The following is a 21490-nucleotide window of genomic DNA, read 5'->3' as shown; positions in this document are numbered from 1 at the left end:
CATACATAATATTTCAGTAAAAGAAACACTAAACAAATCAGACCAGAGAGATATCTCACCCTTCCCTTCAGTATTCCCAGGTAATCGCCAGTGTTTTGTTTTTGTTTGGCAGGCTGCTCCCATTTGTTTCCAGCTTTTAGAGCATTGGCTGCTCTGTTTTTTGTACTCACGGGATGGGCAGTAAGCGGTTGGTGAGGAAATGTTCCCTGAATATGACAAAAAAAAGAAATGTATGGGCTTGAAATTGCATACAACCACTGACTGCCTTTAACCTCATTAGATGACACCATACATCTTGTAATTTTAACCTCTGACACTAGGTGGCAATCTAATGCTGCCTTTAACAATACTGTTCTTTCACTGACCTCATCAGCTTTGAATTTCATGCCACATTTATTATATTTTTGAAGCAATTCAACAATTTGCTACTTTTTCAAAACTTGATATTGACATAGGTCCTAAGTTTTTTATATATATTGTGAAACCATTCAAATTATCAGTAATTACCCCCCAGTACAGCTCTAAAGGCAAGTATTTCACACATATGGTCATTTGGGATGTGGACCACTGCGGTGGTTTTACGCAGAGTGATGAGACAGGTTAGAGTCACACTGGATGAGTCACACCTCTGCCTTCTCCCTCACCACCACCACCACCACCACCACCTCTTCCTCCACCTCCTCTTCCTCATCTCCTCTGCTGCTGGGCAAGAGAGGAGGTGAGAGCCCGGAGCCCTGTCAGTCAGCCAGGCTGCTTTACTGTGTCGGCCATATGCTCCAGGGAGAGGACTGGCGTGGCAGGACATGCCCCAAAATCCGGCCACAGCGGGGGCCCAGGTGGGGGTGGGTTGGGGGAGCAGATGTACGTCGTGGACCAATATAAATCTGATGAGAGGGAGAATGGGTTCAAGACACAGGCATGAATGTTAAAAAAGCAAAAAAATAAGTATAAAATATATAAAATAAGGCAGGGTCAGGAATATGGAGGAGTGTTTAGGTGAATGTGAGTGATTACGTGTGAGGGTGTTGAGTCAACGGGCAGAGGTAGCATGGTGGACGGTGTGTCGGTTTGAATTGCGTGCAGAGGCTGCAACATTCCTCAGTGTTTGAGAAACCGGACATCTCTCTCACTCTCTCTCACTCGCTCTCCTTTTCCTCTGTCCCTCTCCTCGCTAGCCCCCCCCCCCCCCCCCCCCCTCCCTCTCCCTCTCCCTGTCCAGTCTTTCTGGGCTGTCTTTGGGGGCACTCCTGTGGTGCTGGTCATGTGTGCAGCTGGAGAAGGAGGCCGTGTAATAGTAACCCCCACCCCCACCCCCCACACTCGCAGGAAAGCGCTCGGCCTCGGCCTCGTCTCGCACAGAGAGAAAACAACAAAGAGCCAAGTGTGGCCGCTGCCTCGGGGCTCTGCGCGCCCACCACAATGTCTCCTGTGTCACAGCTCTCTGCTCCCTCCTACCCATGACTCTCTCTCTCTCTCTCTCTCTCTCTCTTTCTTTCTCTTTCTATCTTCATTATTACACAAAAATATATGCGCACACACATTAGTAGTAAGCACCTTCACCTTAGAGTGCTCCTTTATGTTAACCTTTCTTACTTGTAATACTTTTCCCGTTAATCAAATACCAATAGATGCAAAGTGTCACTGAGAAGAGAAATCCAAATCATGATTCTCATCCCAGGGAGTGTGCTCACACGTTTGTTCTTGTGCTGTCCATGTGCACATGTGTAGACTGTTGGCCCTCTCTCTATTTGGAAAGTCCCTTTTGCTAATTACTCTGGAACTGGAATTTCAAAATAACCTGAATAGTTTACAGTTTCCCCATCTGTGTAAGTAAATATTCTTGGGTTATTCATAGTCACATCAAAGCACATATGGATTAAAAAAAAACTAAAGAATTGGTGAGTGGTTATTGTAGGATATCACAGGATAGTTGAAGTTAATTAATACAGTAGACAATACTATCAAATTCACTCTTGAAACACACCTTTGAAACACCTCTAGATTCTTACCCTGAGAGAGAGAGAGAGAGAGAGAGAGAGAGAGAGACTGATGCCTAGGGTCAGTAGTTGGAATGTGGTCAAGCTGGGAAGGGACAGGAAGAATGTGGTGAGTCTGGGCATTGTAAAGTGAAGCAAGCTCAGGTCCTCCCTCTGGGTGGTGTCGGAATCATAGGAACGTAGTGGATGGACACATGAATATTCTTGAAGTACCAAATATCAACCCATGTTAAGGAGTCAAATACACTGTTTACACAGTAATTAACATAGCGCCAGAAAACAGCAACTTCAAGTTATACTTAGCTTAACTGTTGGCATGGTTTTTTATTGTCCCCTCCCCCTCTTTGTCCTGGCTTCAGACTGGCCGCAGAGAGCGGTCAAGCACTTCGCCATGGAAATGATTTTCAGAAGTGAAAGGAGGCCGAGAGGATTGACGTCTGCTTAATGTAAGATACAGCGGGTCCAGGCTCTTTGCCAGAACCGTGGAGACTCTCTGGGGATTACGGAGCAATGCGTGTCCAATTTATTCACGCCAGCGCGTAGTTAGGGACTGGATGCGCCTATTGTGTACTTATCTCACTGACGAAGCCGCTGAATGTTAACGCACAACTACAAAAATATGCCAGTGGAAAAAAATAGCCTTACGTGGCATCCTCAGCTTATTCAATTCTCAGATAACTTCGTACACTACCATTTTCACATATTCATACAATTGTGGCAATTGAAATTTATCAGTCTAATATAGCGCCAGGCCAATTATGACCTGGCCAGAGTCACAGTCCATCCATACACCATAATGTCACAGTTGATCATAGCTTTAGCTTACCACAGGCATTAGACACATAAAGCCCATACAAAAACTGTTTTACCTTCAGAAGGATATTACCTGCATAAACAGGGTTAATCAGGCCTGTCAGGTAAGCCAAAGACAGACGTATGCTAAATGTGAATCTACACTTCTCGGTTATTACATGTTTATAACATATTTACAAAGCATTTGAATATTGCTTATAGTAGGCTACCTGAAGCATGTATCTCCAGCAGCAAATTCAAATAAGATCAATCGCATTTTAAGGGGTATAAACCCAGTTTTATATTAGCGGCTATTGTGAAGCCTGTAGGCTATTCATTAACGTGACCAACGGGTAACTAAACTTTGACAGCTCTTGGAACACAAAATACCACTGACTAAGGGACTGTGTTAATTACCTTGAGTTGTTTATTTCTGTAATAGTAGGCTATGGGTTTACTAAAACTTGTGGTGATTTAAGTTCATTAAAAAACTATTTATCTAAAACGGACCACATATCTGGCCTTAAATGTCAAATGTTGTATAGCGCAAATGCTCGTATAAACTCGCATTATAATTAAATGGTTGATCGGCGCTTACTGAGCATGGTGAATATAGGCTATTTTCTGCGAGGGGGTGTTTATGTGTGCGGGAGAGACTGAGCTTGGCTGCAACTGCTGGTATTGGTAGAACATCCCCTCCCCTCGCGCGCGCATTCGGGCTGCCGCGTTATTTTCCAGCTCGGAGCCTCAAACCGCACGGCTCGATCGATTCGCATTGATTGTCCCTGACGAGCTGCTCCACTTTCTAGCCAATGTCAGCCCGTCTGCGATCGGGAAGGAGAGAAATGAAGGAAAATCTCTGCCGCCCTGGCGGTGTCATTTCCACACACTTCAGTTGGCCGCCTGCCAGCAGACAGGACATTCCAAAGAGGTGGAGTGGACTCACATGTCGAACGAGATGCGGAGCCTAGCGCTTCGGACACTAATGACAGTGTCGCGGAGCACCGTTATATGTAGAGCCACGCTGCAGAATAGCAATGTGAGCACAGCGACAGACACGGCCATGGATAAATATTGCTTGGTTTCGATGGCGCTTCAACCCAAGCAATATGACAACTTAAAGTGTGGCTATTCGAAATTAAGACGCAGCATTAATTTCTCATTAGGCAAAACGTTAATGTCGTGGTGCAGCTCTTTAGTAGTTGCTAAGTCATGTTATAAAAAATGCCCCCGCCCACCTAGTTTAGACTGAATTTTTTTATATTAAAATGATCACTTAAATTAATAATTTATACATAATTGCTTTTACAATTAATGTCATTATCTCAAAAATAAATATCATATTATAATGTCAGGGTGCAGTGTCACATGTTTCCAGTTCATAGGCCCATTCAAACTGAGCAGAAATCTGCTGAGATAAAAGTCAACAAAAGACCACGTGAAGTCAATTGATATTGTTAGACAGCCAAATCCATTGGAGGCATGAATGTGTTAAGGAAAGTTCAGTCTTAAAGAGGTATGACGAAATATCAAGTTTGGCTCATACAGGAAAATATCATATGGAGCATACAGTGGACGCGGACATAAGCCTGCGTGGAAAGGCATCTCCACAAACGTAGATATTTTAAGTTCTAACGTTGACCTTATGCCGAAATAAACAAAGAAGAAAAATGGATCAACTCTGTCCCCGCGGATTTACGGCTTTTAAGTAATTACCGACGTGTTCTGATGAACGTTATTGCGAAATAATTCACCACTTCAGCGTCTCTGGAAGTCCAGTTCGGTTTTTACTTGAAGCTCCAAAAATCTATGAAATGGGTTTGCATGTTCGTCTCTGCGAACGGGGATGTAGAGGTGGGATTGCGAGTATCGAAAGGTTGGAGAGCCCATACGCTCAGCTTCCGTGAAAGTACGTTTTATAGTAATTCATTGGGACTACCAATGGTTGGTCATAGTTGATGGCCATAATATTTCTCCTACACAAGAGTAAGGTTTTTCTCTCTTCTTTTGACATCAGTCTCTACGGCAAGCTCTGAGACGGACCGCTTGGACAGTGGGAGCCCTCCCCTCTGGTCGGATCTGCCTTGGTAGGTGCGAATAAAAAAGGGCCCGTGTTTGCAAATATGCAGATACATTGAAGGGGGAATCATACTTTGTTGAAGTCTGCTCAAAGTTGGGATGTCATCTTACTAACGATCAAGTTAGCTGGGAAAACGGGAGAATGGTTCTTATCTATTTTCCCTGTCGTGCTGCTGCAGACCATACACTGGCACCGCAGAGACCGTGGTTTCAGATCATTGAGTCTAGACAAAAGGTATTTTTGCAACTACTGTTTTAATGTTAACCAAACTTATGGGTTTACATTACGCACATGTTCGTAGCTTGTGCTTATGGCGCTGTGAACTGTATAGGTGATGGGAAATAAGCAATAGAGTGTACTGGAAGAATTAATTCTCTCTGATTATTAGAGCTACGTTATTAAAGGCAGTTGTCGAAATTTCGGAATAGATATTTGTCCTATGGTGCACGATGAAAATGTGAAGAGTGAATCCTTTAGCAATTACGTAATTTTTTGAGAAAGTTTGTCTTCTTCAACATTTGTGATTGAAATGATGTTAGTTCAGGCTACTTTACATTGATTTGGGTTAGATGACGTTTATGATAGCGACAGAAATCACGACAGGTGGTATGGTTATTACTGATGTCTCAGTCCTCATTGACGGAACTTTTAAAAACAGGATGCAGAAGGCTACACCTGGGAAGATCTGGTATTATGTATACATATCCATATATTGACAAATTTGACAAATTATTTGTGTGATGATTTGAGGTGTAACTTATACTTTCCGTTGGAAATATTATGATATAGTATAATTATTGTCTTCGCAAAGAAATGTGACTTTGGATAATCATGTAAAGGCGAAATGTGTTCGCTGTCTGTCTCATTGTTTGTGGCGAGGGGATCAGCTTGACTCCGGCGCGCGATGTCCCCGTGCTTGTACCGCTGAGAACGGGGATTTACGGCGACCCCCCGGTACTGCCGCAATCCGTGAGCAGCAGTGGCGCTCATAAAGGGGTTACTAGTGTGTGGTGGTGAATAAATAGCCGTAACAATTAAAGAACAAAGTCAAGTGTACGGCGAGCCAAATAAGAAATAAAACTTTGAAATGGCCAAGTCTAAGAGGGTAAACAGGAAGAAGTATTGGGTATCTCTTTGTGCACATTTGAGTGAATAACAGCCTTGTGGGTCTCGTGCGTCCGTGCGATTAAAGTGTGTGAGCGTGTGTGTATGCGTGCATGCGTCCGTGTGTGTGTAAGTGTGTGTTTGTTTGGGGGTGGGGAATAGGTGTGGAGCCTGCGTGATTGTGCGTCGTGAGAGAAGGCTTGTTTAGTTCCGCATTGGCTACTAGCCTGCTACCTATTTGGAGGCTTTCGCTTCGGTTTTGGCCAGAAGTTCTGACACTAAAGGTGATCGAGGAGGAACTTCTGCACAACTTTAAGAGCTCCATTCATAACCTCATATCATATTTGAGAAGATTCACAATTTTACTTTGCCTGTTTTGTTGTTCATTAAAAAACTCATTAGGGGAAAAAAGTTTTGATAGCCTTCATAAAGAGGATCAACATGATGACAACATGTTAATGAGGAGAATGAGCGCGTTCCAATCCTAACAGCCAGTAGCCATGCAACTAGCTAGTCCCATTTCAGTCGTGCGGGATTGTGTCGTTTCGGCCTCCAAAGGGAAGGACCAATTACCGCCGCACATTGACCTCCAGGGAGGGGGGTTTGGGTGCAGCCTCAAATTGACGTGGTCGACGGAAGGATGAGATGTCGTGCTATAAAAACAACAGCAATGGCGACAATAACAGCAACAATACATTATAAATGATAATAATAATAATAATAATAATAATAATAATAACAATGAATAGGCCTAATAATACATTTCTCTCATTGCAGACAGTGGTCACAGCAGGGCACTAGACCATATAAAGTGGCTGCTTGAATAATGTAAGAAAGATCAATATTTCTCCCATTGTAGATCAACTGTTTATCATCTGTAGACTGACAAAACAATGAGGTGTGAATCATATTCAGTCATCTTACTGAAAATTAAGCCATATCCTACTTCAGAGTTGAGAGGACATGTTGCTTCTGCTGTCCTTATTGTCAGGTGACAAGCTCACACAACCACTAACATGACCTGTGTCATTGGATAATAGAGTCATACTGTCAATACGAAATAGGCACTAGGTTTGTTTTTACAAAGTGTTCCAAAAAAGTTCCCAGTCATGTTTTTTAGGGAAAGGCTCTGCTGATGGTCTACAAGTAGCAGAGCAGTGAATAACACATCACTATCAGTGTCATACAGTAATTTGAGTTGGGGAGTTTGACAAGAGAAGATGTTTCTCTGTAGTCACACGTTTCTGGAGATCATTTACAGGTCATACTTTGTAAACATACAAATGTGATCATTTATTAAAATTGAGAAATGTAAACAGCAACAAGTTTCAACTTGGGTGGTATTTGACATCTTGTGCTTAAAAAGCATATCTGGCAACACGTCAAAATATTATTCTCATTATTCCCGGAATACTGCAGGACAGTATACACCTGGAAGACACACCTAGTCTTTGCCTCTGTGTTATCTTTGACATAGGCTGCTGTATCCTGTCACGTGGCAAGGAAGAAGTCCACTTTTAATACAGCGTAGTAGATCAGTGGGTATCCAGAAAGAGTATCAATGGGACATTTTATATCCTCTTATATTTAGATCCTCTTCAGTCATTAATTACTTCTTGTGGGATGTTGACAATAAAATGGCATTTTATGCTGGTGCAGTGTAACGAAAGGAATTTAGTTTGACCAGTTTCATCATATGTTGATATTGTAAATTGTATAGACATCATCATTATACTGTGTGTGTGTGTGTGTGTGTGTGTGTGTGTGTGTGTGTGTGTGTGTGTGTGTGTGTGTGTGTGTGTGTGTGTGTGTGCGTGCGTGCGTGCGTGCGTGCGTGCGTGCGTGCGTGCGTGCGTGCGTGCGTGCGTGCGTGCGTGCGTGCGTGCGTGCGTGTGTGTGCGTGCGTGCATGCACATTACCTTTTCTTACACATTGCCTGCTGATGGTGGTGGTTTAAGGATGATATTCCCTGTGAGACTGCATGGCAGCTTGCAAAACAGCCATATGCTGTCTCCTTAGAACTACTGATGAAACTCAAGCTAATGGGTTCCTCTTTCCCATAGTGGGATACATGTATGACCCGGCTGGAGCAACTCTGAAGTGACCCTCCGAAAGGATTTAAATGTCTTTTGGAAGTCATTTGTATTTGTGTGACAGCCTTTAATCTAGCCTTAGACCTGTAAGCACTAAACATCAAAAACCAACATGGCTAATTGGAGTCTTAATCTATAAGGATCTGACTGAAGAAATACTCATATCGCGTCGCTGTCTTTAGTTTATCAAACCACCCCTACTGAGGGAGGCAACTGGCTCGCTTGTCTGAGCCTGGCCTATGGATGCATGTATTAATTTCCTCTCATCACTTTAGGCCGTTCAAGACAAGCGGTCAACACTTGATGCTCATTAAGATAGTGTAGCTACAAGAGATGCTTTGTTTTTGTTCATTCCTCTGGCTGTGAAAAAAAGCTTAGATTTACTTAATCAGTTAATCAGTTCATTATGAGTAAATCAGGCTTTCATCTCCATGTTGTTCAGTGGCCTTGGCTGACCTCCTCTGGCACTGTTTTATTGTAAGGGAAATGCAAAAGTCAAGTGATTATTTGCTGGCTACGCTGCATTATCTACAGAAGAGCTTAACAACCTGTGAAATACATGTTAAATCATGTCATCACCATATTGATTTCACTTCTAGCGTAAACGGTAAACATGGACCATGGAACATGTTTGACCTAAGGTATTCAGCTGAACTCATCTTGTGAATGCGATGGTAAATTGGGTACGGTAAGACTTTCAAACACAGGTCCTCTTTGTAATGTGCTTTATTCCATGCTAGAGAAATGTATGCATATAATACAGATCAGTTCAGCATAAAGGAGTTATGGTAATGAAAAGATGTAAGTCTGAAGTGAATGGAAAGTACATGCTATGTCTGTTGTGCTCAGACAGACTCAGCACAAGCAATGCAGAATTGTTTTCCATCACTGTCTGTGGAGGCAAATGTGATCAGACATTTTTAGTTGACTATCCTGACCTATGACACCCCACTAAATTGTCATAAATTGTGCAGTTTGCTTCAGTTAACACATGGCTATAAAGCAGACAGGGAGCATCATGGTGTGGCTAATGGACAGCAGTGTTTAAGTGTGGGGTATACATCTTGTTTAGCTGATGGCAAATATTTGTCTCGTTCTCATTTGTCACAGCACAATGACAGCTGCATAGTTATTTGTCCTGTGAGTTATGCCACGGAAGAAATGTGACTCACTGGCTCTCATATTTTAGTGAATGAGAAGAAGTTATCAATGACAGATGAAAGCACTATGATTGTGTGATTGTGTACTCATCGCTGCTGGAGACAGGCTTGCTATGAAGTGCAACATGGAGTTAGAAGAATGACAGGTGAAAGAAAGATATGAAACATGCTTCCGTGCGAACACAGTCATTCAGGTGTGATTGATAAAATGAAGGCCAGATTGTGAATGTGACGGATCTTACCCGGAGACAGTTGGGGGGGGCAGAGAGAGGGATAGAGAGAGAAGGATAGAGAGAGAGAGATAGAGAGAGAGAGGGACTGGAGGTGATGTCATGGATGCTGACGGCGAGCGCGGTGGCCAGGCTGGGAGCGGGCACAGGCGCTGGCAGGAGCGAAGCCGTTACTGGCGCAGGGCACAGCGGGCGGACTGTGGCTGTGGCAGTGCCGCAAGGCTCCTGGTCAGCAGGCGAGCTGGGGGAGAGGGGTGTGGGGGTGTGGGGGTGTGCGGGGGGGGGGGGGGGGGGGGGGAGTGGACGGACGCGGAGAGGGGGAAACACAGGCAAGCAGGGGAGAGGGGGGAGGAGGGGGCAGGGGGACGGTGGTGGTGGCTGTGGGGGGCGGATCTGGCTGTGGTCCGCTGGCGCCACAGACCCCTGAGCTGGTGAGAATGCGGGGGCTGCGCTCCTGCCTTTGAAGCTTTACCTCCCACTAATTCTGGCCTTCCAATTTCCACACACTGCGCAGACCCCCCCACACCCCACACCCCACACCCCCCCCTCCCTCCCCTAGCCCTTCTCCCTCCCCTTCCCTTTGTTTCCCTTATAAGGACTGGGCCGGCCATTTCCTCAGATTTTTTCTCGGGGGTTATGTGCGTCTGCGTGTGTGCGTGTCTGTCAGGCCACTGGTCACTGAGGTGATTTCCCCCCCTTTATAAGTTGCTGTTGGTTTATCAAACAAACAGGACAATACAAACATGTGAACCTCTGCCAGATTGACATGACATTTTGCAAAAAAATTATATATTGTAGTCTTTGCAAGTGAAAATAACAAACATTTATGTGTGGAGAGGAGAATGGTCTACTTGGTCTACTTGGAGAGGAGAATGGTCTACCGATCCATCTGTACACATAAGCGAAATAAATGGGCTTCTTCCCTTCCCTCTGGTCCAATGTACAAAAGATCACATAAGGATAGATTCTCTCACTTCAATGACAGGGACAAGAGAGCTTTTATCCCTAGCTTGGTGAAAATGGTCATCATGTCACAAATTATAAGGTGAACTGAACTTCTTGTGATGACTGTATGTATGTGTGGGATGTGATATGAGTGTGATAGCTACATGCGATGCGCATTAATATGTGTGTGTAGTGCACAGATTTGTGTGAACAAAAATGGAAGAATATCTATTTTAGTGTTAGCTTTGATTTGTTGGATCTCTCTCTCTGTGTGTGTGTGTGTGTGTGTGTGTGTGTGTGTGTGTGTGTGTGTGTGTGTGTGTGTGTGTGTGTGTGTGTTCACACATATGGGTTCCTTGCATAAGACACAGAGGATAATTCCAGGAACAGGTCTGAGATTTTCTGGGATCTGAGAATAATGTCAGGTTGAAAAATAGCCCTCACTGCCAGGTATAACTAATTACATTCCCATACTGAAGTGTGCAATTATTACAAATGTATAATAAATTGTGGACAGTTATTACAAATGTATAACAAATTGTGGTGACAGTGGGCCTTCATGGGTGGGTTCCCTGGAGAGGTCTATGAACTGTGGGTGGGACAAGAGAAAGCAGCTTGACATTCTAATACTCTAATTCTGATGTTTACTTTACTGATCTCAACCCCTTGTGTAGAACTGAACATCACTGCACAGAGAATGAGGAAGAAGCGGTTTGTCTTCAACTCTGCATGGTGTTTTGAATTGAATTGTTTCAAATTTTTGTTTATTACTGGCTCTGTCAGGGAAATTGATTGTCTGCCAGTTCTCTATTTCATTTCTGCATTGATGTGTCTGAATATATCTGTGACTCACAGCTGAGAACAACTCTTTTGTAATGTTCTCTTTTTTCTCTCCATCTCTCCTAGTTTTTGGCTTACCAGTGGAAGGATGTGGACGAAGGTTAAAATTTAGACGGGTCAAGGTCAACGGCTACAGGAGGCCTGCCTGCCTGCATGCTTGCCTGCCTGCCATTGGCCGGCTGATCTGTCTGTCAAGGGGAGGCTCCACCCTCACCCCTAGAGCTTTCAGCAGGCAAACGAGTAGCACTGGGCCCCTTCCCCCCTGCCGCCCCCTCACCCCCCTCACCCATCCTGTCCCCGTCCCCCCACCCGTCCACCCAACCCGACCCGACCCACGGACTCGCGCCGGGGCTGGATCATGTCGAGCGGCGGGCCGGAGGGCAACCGGACAGCCGAGGCCCAGGACCCGAGCAGCCGCCGCACGCCGGACTCGCCCGTCGCCGAGCGCCGCAACCGCAGCGGCATCATCAGTGAGCCGCTCAGCAAGAGCCTGAAGCACTCGCGCGCCCTCTCCCAGTACACGCCGGCGGCCAACCACGGCAGCCACAACGCCCTCAACGGACTCCACCACGGCGGCAGCAACGGCAAGGTCAAGCACCAGGCCGCCAAGCCCCAGGAGCCGCCCCAGCCGCCGTCGCAGCAGTCGCCCCTGGCGTCCATGCCCGCGCTGGGCAAGCTGGACCGGACCCTGGAGCAGATGCTGGAGAGCCAGAACGGGCTGCTCCACTTCGCCCAGGCGGCGGCGCTGCTCAAGCGGGCCGGCATGGAGCACATGCTGCTGCCCGGCGGCGTGGGGGTGGGCGGCATCGGCGAGAGCGGAGGCGGCGCGGCGGGCGACCTGGACGGATCGGCGGCGGCGGCGGCGGCCGCGGTGGACGCGGTGAGCGGCCTCGCCGACTTCTACGGCGTGGGCGCCGGCGGCGGCTTCCCGTTCAACCCGGGCCTGTTCATCATGACGCCGGCCGGGGTGTTCCTGGCGGACAGCGCGCTGCACATGGCCGGCCTGGCCGAGTACCCGGCGCAGAGCGAGCTGGCCTCCGCCATCAGCTCCGGCAAGAAGAAGCGGAAACGCTGCGGCATGTGCCCGCCCTGCCGGCGCAGGATTAACTGTGAGCAGTGCAGCAGCTGCCGCAACCGCAAGACCGGACACCAGATCTGCAAGTTCCGCAAGTGCGAGGAGCTCAAAAAGAAGCCGTCTGCAGCTCTGGAGGTAACAGCGGCCGGTTCAGATACACACACAGATAGAGACCGACATATTGGTCATTAGTTGGCCATGTTAGAAAGGACGGATGGTTAAAAAAAATAGCTTTTAGGTATTATACTGTATTTAGGAACACTTCTGAAACAGTGCTATCAGTACCTTTTGTTAGCACAATTTGCATTATTTATCATCTGCTTACAGTAAATGACCTCCAGGGTCAGTTCCTCTGGAACAACATAGTTTAAGGGGTTAAGTGCTCAGGGGCACAATAGTTCTAGTTCCTGGGATCAAAATCACAACTTTTAGGTGTTAATCTTGGACTCGCAGATCCCTAACCACTAAACCACCGTCACTTTAGAGAGAAGGGATGATTAAAATGTGGATTTTGGCTACTGTAACATATTTATCACCATAAGTCTAGAGGAGCACAGAACTTAAGCTGAATCATTACTCCACACAGAAAATCTGAATCTGGTGGCATCCTATTTTGACTATGATCAGGTGTTATTTTCAGAAATGTTCCAGTGGCCAATGACCATTGTATTTTGTTTAAGAATGCGACAGCTTTAGGAATCGGTCACATGTTCACATGTTCAGTATGGGGTTGTCAAAATTAGATTGTCTTGCAATTGTCACTCGATCTGAACTCAGTTTGGAGGGCTAGTGGCTGATGAAATGAGCGCAGTAGGTGAACGTTGTGATGGTTTAGAGTAGCTGGTTGAAGTGTAGCAATTTAGTATAGCAATTTATATTCTTTAATATCAAATAATGTGTGTGTGTCTATGCGTGTGTGTACCAAGGGTGTCTGCTGCTGCTGCTGGGGTGGCATACAGTATGTGTTTGCATGGGTGTATTTGGGTGTGTGTTTGAATGTGTAAATATGTGAAGTATTTGCATATGCAGCGTCTGTGTGTGTCTGTGTGTGTGTGTGTGTGTGTGTGTGTGGGGGGGGTGCATCTGTCTGTCTCTCTGTGTGTTTGTTTACATTATTGGTTAAATGTACATGTGTATGGGCATATGTACAGGATAGTGTGTTTGTGTGTGTGTGTGTGTATGTGTTTCCAATGGCTCTGTGTTTCCGTGCAATACAGGAGGGGTGCTGAGGGGCTTTTAGGATGGGGTGTGACAGGTGGTACGGGTGGGGGAAGGCATGTGCCTTTGTGAGTGTGTGTGTGTGTGCGTGCATGCGTGTATGTGTGTGTGTGTGTGTGTGTGTCTGTGTGTGTATATGTGTGTGTGGGTGGGCAGACATGCACCGCAGGGTTTTCTCTAATCTGTCCTCCACACTCTCATTACGTCACTCTCTTCTCCCCATCCCCTGATTACTCCACACCCGCGTTAAAGATCCGTCTCCCCCCGGAGCAGACCGGAAGTCTTTAGGTAAAGCTCCTTTTAGGGCGAGATGTATCTGGAGCCATATGCCCCTCTGTGAGATGAGGATGCTACTAGTGGATGCAGCAGCGCTTAGTAATGTAAACAATACAAATAATATGGGAGAAATATGGGAGGTTTTTAATGTACGTGTGTGCTCAGGTTCTTTTAGGTGATTAGTATATCAGCAGCTTAATTTACCGTTGGAGTTATAGTTTAGTTTTAGCAGAGGGTTTATTTCACTACTGACTGCACAGTGTTGAAGTTCCTGTGTTTATGTTCCTCTGTGAGTCTGTGTGTGGATCAGAGTGTGTGTGTGTGTGTGTGCGTGTGTGTGTGTGTGTGTGTGTGTGTGTGTGTGTGTGTGTGTGTGTGTGTGTGTGTTTGTGTGTGTGTGTGTGTGTGTGTGTGTGAGTGAGTGTGTGCGTGCGTGCGTGTATGTATGTGTGTGCGCATGTGTGTATATGTGTGTGTGTGTGTGTGTGTGTGTGTGTGTGTGTGTGTTTGTGACATGGTCCATCTGGCCATAGGGCTGTCATCTGGAGCACCAGGTGTCAGCGTGGCACAGGCGCCCTCCCCTTGCCCTCTCTCTCCTGTGGCACGCCTCGCCCGTGTGCCGTAATGGCCCTCCAAACTTCTTGCTGAGGTCACCTCATGTTGGCTTGATGGAGTAGGAGAGGCCTGTGTTGCACCGCGCTCCTCCTCTCCTCTCCTCCTCCTCCTCTTCTCCTCTCCGCCTCACCTCCTCTCCTCCTCTCCTCCAGTACCCCCTTAAAGTGGCATTTTACCGCCAGCCATCTAGTGAGACTCATGTGATGATGGCATCTTCACTTAGCATTATTTGCTGTAAAAACGTGTACATTCAATGATGCTACAGCATTGAAACATACAGCACATCAAATGTGTGCTCGGCGGTGTTATTGTCTAGAAGCAGGAGGACCTGTTGACATTGGTATTTGATATTTTTTTTGTGAATGGTGCTTCATTCTCTGTCAGCGTGCCACAGTCCTTCAGAGGACACTCCAGTGGAGGACAAGATGTTTGGCTGGTAAAGAGTGGCGAGTGAGAGAATGGGAGATAGCACATGGGCGGCCGGGGAAATGTTCCCCTCTATGTGATGCCGCGTCTTCAAGCTGTCGCTGACTCCACAGTTGGCTATTCTGACTGTGTTTTTGCAACCGTGATGTCCAGGAGGGAGTGAGGGAGTAGGAACACGAGAGAATAGGAGACATCCTGGTCTGTGAAGAGTAGCTTTTATATATATTGTGTATTTGTATCCTACAGCTCTTTTCTCTGTAATTGTATACATACATACATGCATATATGTACATACATACTATGTGTTTGTATGTGTCATGTAAGGTATGTAAACAAGGCAATGTTTTCATGCTCTAGAAGTTGTTTAAAGTACATGCATGAAATCAGATTCAGAAACGTTGCCTATATAATACAAATGAAGCAATAAAAATGTATAGTCCCTAGTATCAAAGCTGATACAAGAGTACTCAGCGTCATGACTGATGTTTACAGGAGATCATTATGTATTTACTGAGAGAAGCACATGCTTGTCTATTTACTCTAAATGCTTCATGGAGTCAATTAGGCTGGCATTAGTATGAAGCTAAAGAAAAAAGAATTTCATGTTGGCTTGCAAAAGCAAATGTTTACATAGTGTGCAGCAAATGCTTTCTGTGTGTAATTGGTTTGCTCTGGCTCATCATCAAAGGTTTGCGAGGTCAGATTTAAATGCATAATAAGTGAAAGTTGTCTAATTTGCTGTGACATTACACATATACATTATGCATTAGCTCGTGTAAAACATGGTAAAGGGCATGCTGTGATTAAAGACATGCACAGTGAGATAGATCTGAGGGATTTGTTGTTGTATTACATCATTTATAATTGCATCATGATTTCTGCCATTCTAAAAACAGTTTGCGTTGATTTAGACATCTGCCATTAATCACCAGACGAGCATTGAGCCTGTTTTAGCATTTGTAGTATTGAAATGCACAGGTATAGCTTGACATTTATAACTTATGTATGAATGCATGCAGTAAAAAATAATCTGTAAACATCCCATACAACTATGTAGGGTTATTTATTATTATTTATCAAATTAAGTTTATGATATGACAAGTTTAGTGAATGTTTTGCTTTAAGAAACAACAAGAGCAAAAAATATAAAAATATATACCACTATAAAGTAATACCACCACAGGATATGAGAAATGTTACCAGAGATGTGTTGCATGGTAGACATGAGTTGCTTTTTAATTATGATAGATGCTGTGTCTGGCTTTATCAGTTTGTTAAGGTTCCTTCTATTAGTATGTTATATTTTTTATTGTTCATTTGATGCAACTATAATTCTTTGTAACTCAGCCTTTTAGACACATTATGTCATTAATGACACATTGAATTATTTTTAGCTTAGCCGCCTTCTATACGTATGATGTCATTAATGACGTATTCATAGATGTATTACGCATGTAATTTGATCGTCCGTCTTGATTGCCTGCGTTAGGCGGTCGTTTGTTTCCAGAGTTAATCACTGCACCGCTGGTGCTCATTAAGATGACCCTCTGAACACCAGCATGTGTGAAAGTGTCGCTGGTCTGACTCTTTGACACACGGTTGTACATGTAGCACTACTGGACTTAGCACGTGTGAGTGGGGCGAAGGCAGAACGAGACAAAGCACTCCTTCTTGGATGTGTCTGTGGCATTTACATTGTAATAAGATTTCAATGCGTATGATGGCAAATCAATGAATTAATACATGAATAAATGAATAAATCGATATGTGGTGGAGGTGTCGTGTGAAGGCCTTTACCACCTCACACCTTGCTGGCTGGAGATGCCTTGCTCTATTTTGGGAGCGTTACGTTTCCACTGAAATAAGAGGAGGCGCTCGCCAAGCAGCCCAGACCTCTGTGACAGGCGTCTCAGTGTGTTGTTGTTCTGAGGGGTTCACTTGGCCACCTACATCAAAGGCTCTATGCTGCATACCACCGGTACATACTCACTCTGAGTCTGAACTCATTTGGTTTGGGATCAGTTTAGGTTTCTTCATATGGTGGTGTATGACCGTATACATTGTCTGTGTTACATGTGTATTGTACAGGATAGGTGTGTGTTTGTATCTCCTTCCTTCCCTTCTTCCTATGTGTGTGTGTGTGTGTGTGTGTGTATGTATGTGTGTGTGTGTGTGTGTGTGTGTGTGTGTGTGTGTGTGTGTGTGTGTGTGTGTGTGTGTGTGTGTGTGTGTGTGTGTCTGTATCTGTATCGTGTGCACTTGTGCAGACAGAGTAAACCCTGATTTCTCTGAAATGAGGTGTGATATCTTAGTCCGTGTGAGAAAGCTCATAGTTTGGCATGCGGGGCAAATAGCACAGTTGTCACCCGGCACCACTCCCCTCGCCACCCTTCCCCACAGAAACCAGACCGAGGGAGAGTCACACACTGACCAACAGCCATATCTGCAAATAGACCGGCCGCTGAAGTCGGGAAGAACAACATTCAGGCAGACAAGCGACTGTGTCAGCATGAGAAGTAGAACGCCATAGACAGCAGATGGAGAGGGCCCGGAGAGTGTGTGTATATGTGTGTGTGTGTGTGTGTGTGTGTGTGTGTGTAGACACACATTTGTGAAGATATTATCTTATTTTAATGTAACATTGTGAAAAAGCTATCTTCCTTCCAGTCTGCTTAGAGACTTAATGTAGGAGTAATTGGCCATGATGAGTGCGTGGTCATCTGTTTTTGAAGAGGGGGAGGGCTGGGTGGGGGGTAGGTTGGGGAGAGTTGGGTGGATGAGAAGAGTGGATCATTCCACAGGAGACATGTGTGGGTTCGTGGGGGGGGGGGGGGGGGGGGGGTTCACTATCTAAAATGTCATTTGAGGAGATCAACACTGCCCTTCATGATAAATGTCTAAATGTACATTTAGTTCCCTTCGCCTTAGCCAGAAGTAAATATGCTGATTCACCACGGATTAGACCACCTGATGCTCTACCTGACTGACTGGTTTACTGCAGGGAGAGAGCTTCTCTTGTCATACCTCAGAATGAAATGCTGCCCCTAAAGAGAACAAGGCAAGGGGTGGAGGGGTGGAGGAGTGGAGGAGTGGAGGAGTGGAGTGGTGGAGGGGTGGTGGTGCTAGTGGTGGTCGGGGGTGCCAGGCACTGGTAATATATTCATAGTAAAATCAATGAAGTCAGATTAGGATGCCGTGCTTTAAGAACGGCTGTCTCAGATAGATGGCGACCTTGGGGAGGGTCTCGTCTGCCCTGCGCAGCCCCTCCCCTGCGTGTCACAGACGAGTGTTCCTACAAAATGAGGGTGAAAGGTCAGGCAGGCTGGGGGTCAGAGGTCACAGATGAAGGAGTCTGGACCAAGAGGGGAGGAGGGTCAGGAGGGTCACTTCTCTGCCTTAGTGAAATGTCAAAGGTGAGTGGTGTGGGGAGCTGGAGGGAGGGGGGGGGGGGGGGGTTGGTGGGCGGGTGGGTTCTGCGGCTGAAATGTGAGGAAGTCTTGGCTCGACCCGTGGCTCTGGATTCACGGGGGTGCGGAGAAATGCGTGTGAAGGTTACGCGTCGGGTAACTGGGCTGCCGCTGCTGCTGGGGGCTCGTGTGTCTGGGTGGCCTTGTTTTGCTCATCACTCACACACACACACACACACACACACACACACATACGCACACACACCCTCACACGCACACACACACACACACACACACACACAGAGATGCCCTGATCATAGCCTGTGGTTGTGTGTGTGTGTGTGTGTCTGTGTGTGTGTGTGTGTGTGGACAGGTGTGTCTTGGTCTTGGGGTGTTTTGGGTGTTTTGATGAGCATGTGTGCACATGACTTGAGTAAGTGAAGGTGGTACTACTATTTAAGTATGTATGTCTGTGTGTTTGTGTATGTGAAAGTTTTTTGTTTTGTGTGTGTGTGTGTGTGTGTGTGTATGTGTGTGTGAGTGTATGTGTGTGTGAAGTGTACAAATATATGGGGTATGGCTGATAGGCCTGAGGCGGTGCTGCTGAATTTGTTTCTCTGCTGCGGCAGCGTTGTGCTTTGAAGGGCGACGACTCTGGAGCACAGAGACCTAACCACAAGTGGGCCTTCCACAGCCTACATCCACTTTCAGCTCCTACTGCAGGCTGTGTGTGTGTGTGTGTGTGTGTGTGTGTGTGTGTGTGTGTGTGTGTGTGTGTGCGTGTGTGCATGTGTGTACGTGTGTGTGCGTAGTTGTGTGTGCCTGTGTGCGTACTTGTGTGTGTGTGTGTGTGTGTGTGTGTGTGTGTGTGTGTGAGTGCGAGTGCGTGTGTGTGTCCAGTCAGGACGGCGTGAGGGAGGGGGTGGGGGTTTGCAGGCTGGTGGCACCAGTGAGAGCTGTGCGGTGGGAGCGCTACGTGACTGCGTGCTGACTAAATAATAAATGTGCCGTATCGGGTTTCACGTGGAGTCAGGGCCATGGCCCGTGGCTGCAGAGGGAGGCGGGGGAGGGGAGCGAGGGAGAAAGAGAAAAAGAGAGAAAGAGGGGGGGTTGGAAGAGAGAAACCGAGGGAGGGGGAGAGAGAAAGAGGACACTAAGGTCTTACTAGATGAGGTGCAGACAAAGACAGGACGGCGAATATAGAGAAGGAACAGGTAGGAGAAGAACACGACAACACATATTGTAAATGAGGACGTCTGTGGTCTGTGTCTGTGTATGTGTGTGTGTGTATGGGCGAGAGAAAAAGACACAGAGCAAGATGCCTATTAACACAGTTTTTAGTACGTTTTGGGTCATGTGTTTTTATGTGCTCAATGGATTCATGTCTCTCAAATGTGCGAAGGCTTGAAAGGCAGTCAAGGACATAGTGTAAATAGCACAATAGCAAATGTTTATACTAATGGTGGACGTATCAGTTCAAACGGCCGGCTCTTTAACCACATCCCTCCGTATCTCTCCCTCCCTTCTCTTTTTTCTTCCTCTAAGAAGGTCATGCTGCCGACAGGAGCGGCATTCCGATGGTTCCAGTGAGACTGTGACCCCCCCCCCCTGCCCCCCCCACTCAACTCCCCCTCAACCTGCACCCAAAGCTCTGCAATCAAGTGCAATGCCAATTCTCGCTTGGATTGTCTCGGGCACGGACACTGGCTGAAAACCATACTGATGACAAAAGAAACAGCAAAACGACGAAAAACAGCAGTGAAAATCTTTAAAAAAGAAATATTCAAAAACAAAGCGAAAGAGTACAAAAATAATCAATCGCGTTATGGATGCACCTACTTATTTCTTGAACCAAAAATGTAAGCATAAAGAAAAAAAAACCTATGGCAACTCTCATTCCCTTTTCTATGTTTCCATTTTGGTACCTTTTTGTCCTTTTTCCAGCAGGTTTTTTCTGTCACTTAAACATGGAACTGTTCATTGCCAAACAGAAATGACGGACTGAGTGTGGACAATCAACTAATTTCTGTGTTTGGTGTTAATGTCGTTCATGTGTGGAAAGATACAGTACTTGTGTAGAGAATGTAAATTTACGGCTATATTTTAAAACTAGTGGCTAATGGCAAGCACTATTGTAATTTAGCACCATTGTTCTTACTCAAACTTCTGTATTTTATGATTGTTTTTTTTCTTTTGATGTTGTTTCTTTGCTTTTTTGTTCTGTTTTGAGACTATAGTTTCAGAAAGAGATCAATGTTTTTTGTTTGTATCAAAAGAAAAGAAAAATATTCTGAGATGTAAAAATCCATGTCTTTTTCAACTAGAACAAAGAAAGAGAGATACATTTACAGTATAACTCGACTGTTATGTTTTAACAGTCGCTTTGGCCCTAAACATGCTCAGTGCCACAGAATTGGCTCAAGCCTTTACAAATATGACTGGAAGTCCTGGAGTTGGCCAGAGAACCATTTACTTGCCTGTTTGTCTGATTTTTTTTTTTTTTTTTTAAATATTATTATTTAGTGAAACTGGCAGCCTTATTTTTACCATGTTCCCAATGAGGATCTCTGTCAAAATAGAGCTCATTGGCAACACTGGGAGACAGCACTTGCTCTATTCATATGAACGCACTGAAAACATTTTTTTTTCATGACGTTGCCAGTAGCTACATCTTTTAAAAAGAACAGCGATGTTTGTATTCAATTAGAAATATGGGCTGGTTTTGTGAATAAAAACAAATGCATGTATTTGTGTCAAAATTTGCAGCTCTGATGTCTGATTGCATGTTATTTATTTTATACCAAATGAGGAAAGAGTAAGAATGTAATTACAAAGGAGCAACAAACTTGAGAAATGTCCCAATATCCCCAGTATCCTAGTAAAATAAAACAGTACTGGACACGATTATAGTAAATGAGACTACAGGTCTTGTCATGTGTCAACAGCCAACCCTTGGATGCTCATTTCAACCATGCAATGAGTTCAGTTGATCACAACAGTAGGTCAGTAGTATGTAAGAATAATCAATAGATATCAATTGGAATCTAGCTCCCTATGGGTTGCAGAAGTTATGGTTGATCTAGAAAAACTGAGTTTCTCAGATGGCATCAAGAATGTATCTCTATCGTTCCCGCTCTCCCTGTCTCTGTCTCTCTTCCTGTCTTTCTTTCTTTCACACACGCTCTCTCTCTCTCTCTCTCTCTCTCTCTTTCTTTCTTAGACCAGCAGGATA

General features: G+C 45.3%; 1 protein-coding gene across 2 annotated transcripts; it reads left to right on the top strand.

Annotated features, from left to right (window-relative positions):
- The first annotated feature begins 11516 nt into the window (after window positions 1-11516).
- cxxc5a (CXXC finger protein 5a) lies at window positions 11517-21005 on the top strand. Of its 2 annotated transcripts, none has more exons than XM_062536735.1 (2): window positions 11517-12451; window positions 19807-21005. In XM_062536735.1, exons 1-2 carry the CDS (start codon window positions 11600-11602, stop codon window positions 19846-19848), a joined length of 894 nt encoding a protein of 297 aa, XP_062392719.1. In that variant the 5' UTR covers window positions 11517-11599; the 3' UTR covers window positions 19849-21005. The 2 variants fall into 2 exon arrangements, with proteins under 2 accessions (XP_062392719.1, XP_062392718.1); XM_062536734.1 differs by having other exon boundaries at window positions 19804-19864.
- The last annotated feature ends 485 nt before the right edge of the window (window positions 21006-21490 follow it).

This window comes from Sardina pilchardus, chromosome 5, assembly GCF_963854185.1.
Source record: "Sardina pilchardus chromosome 5, fSarPil1.1, whole genome shotgun sequence".
Lineage (NCBI taxonomy): Eukaryota > Metazoa > Chordata > Actinopteri > Clupeiformes > Clupeidae > Sardina > Sardina pilchardus.
This window is presented reverse-complemented; position numbering and strand designations above follow the sequence as displayed.

Coding starts and splice junctions, on each gene's coding strand:
- cxxc5a (XM_062536734.1), top strand. CDS start 11,600: ATGTCGAGCGGCGGGCCGGAGGGCAACCGGACAGCCGAGGCCCAGGAC. Junction 12,452..19,803: donor AGCCGTCTGCAGCTCTGGAG/GTAACAGCGGCC, acceptor TCTTCCTCTAAG/AAGGTCATGCTGCCGACAGG.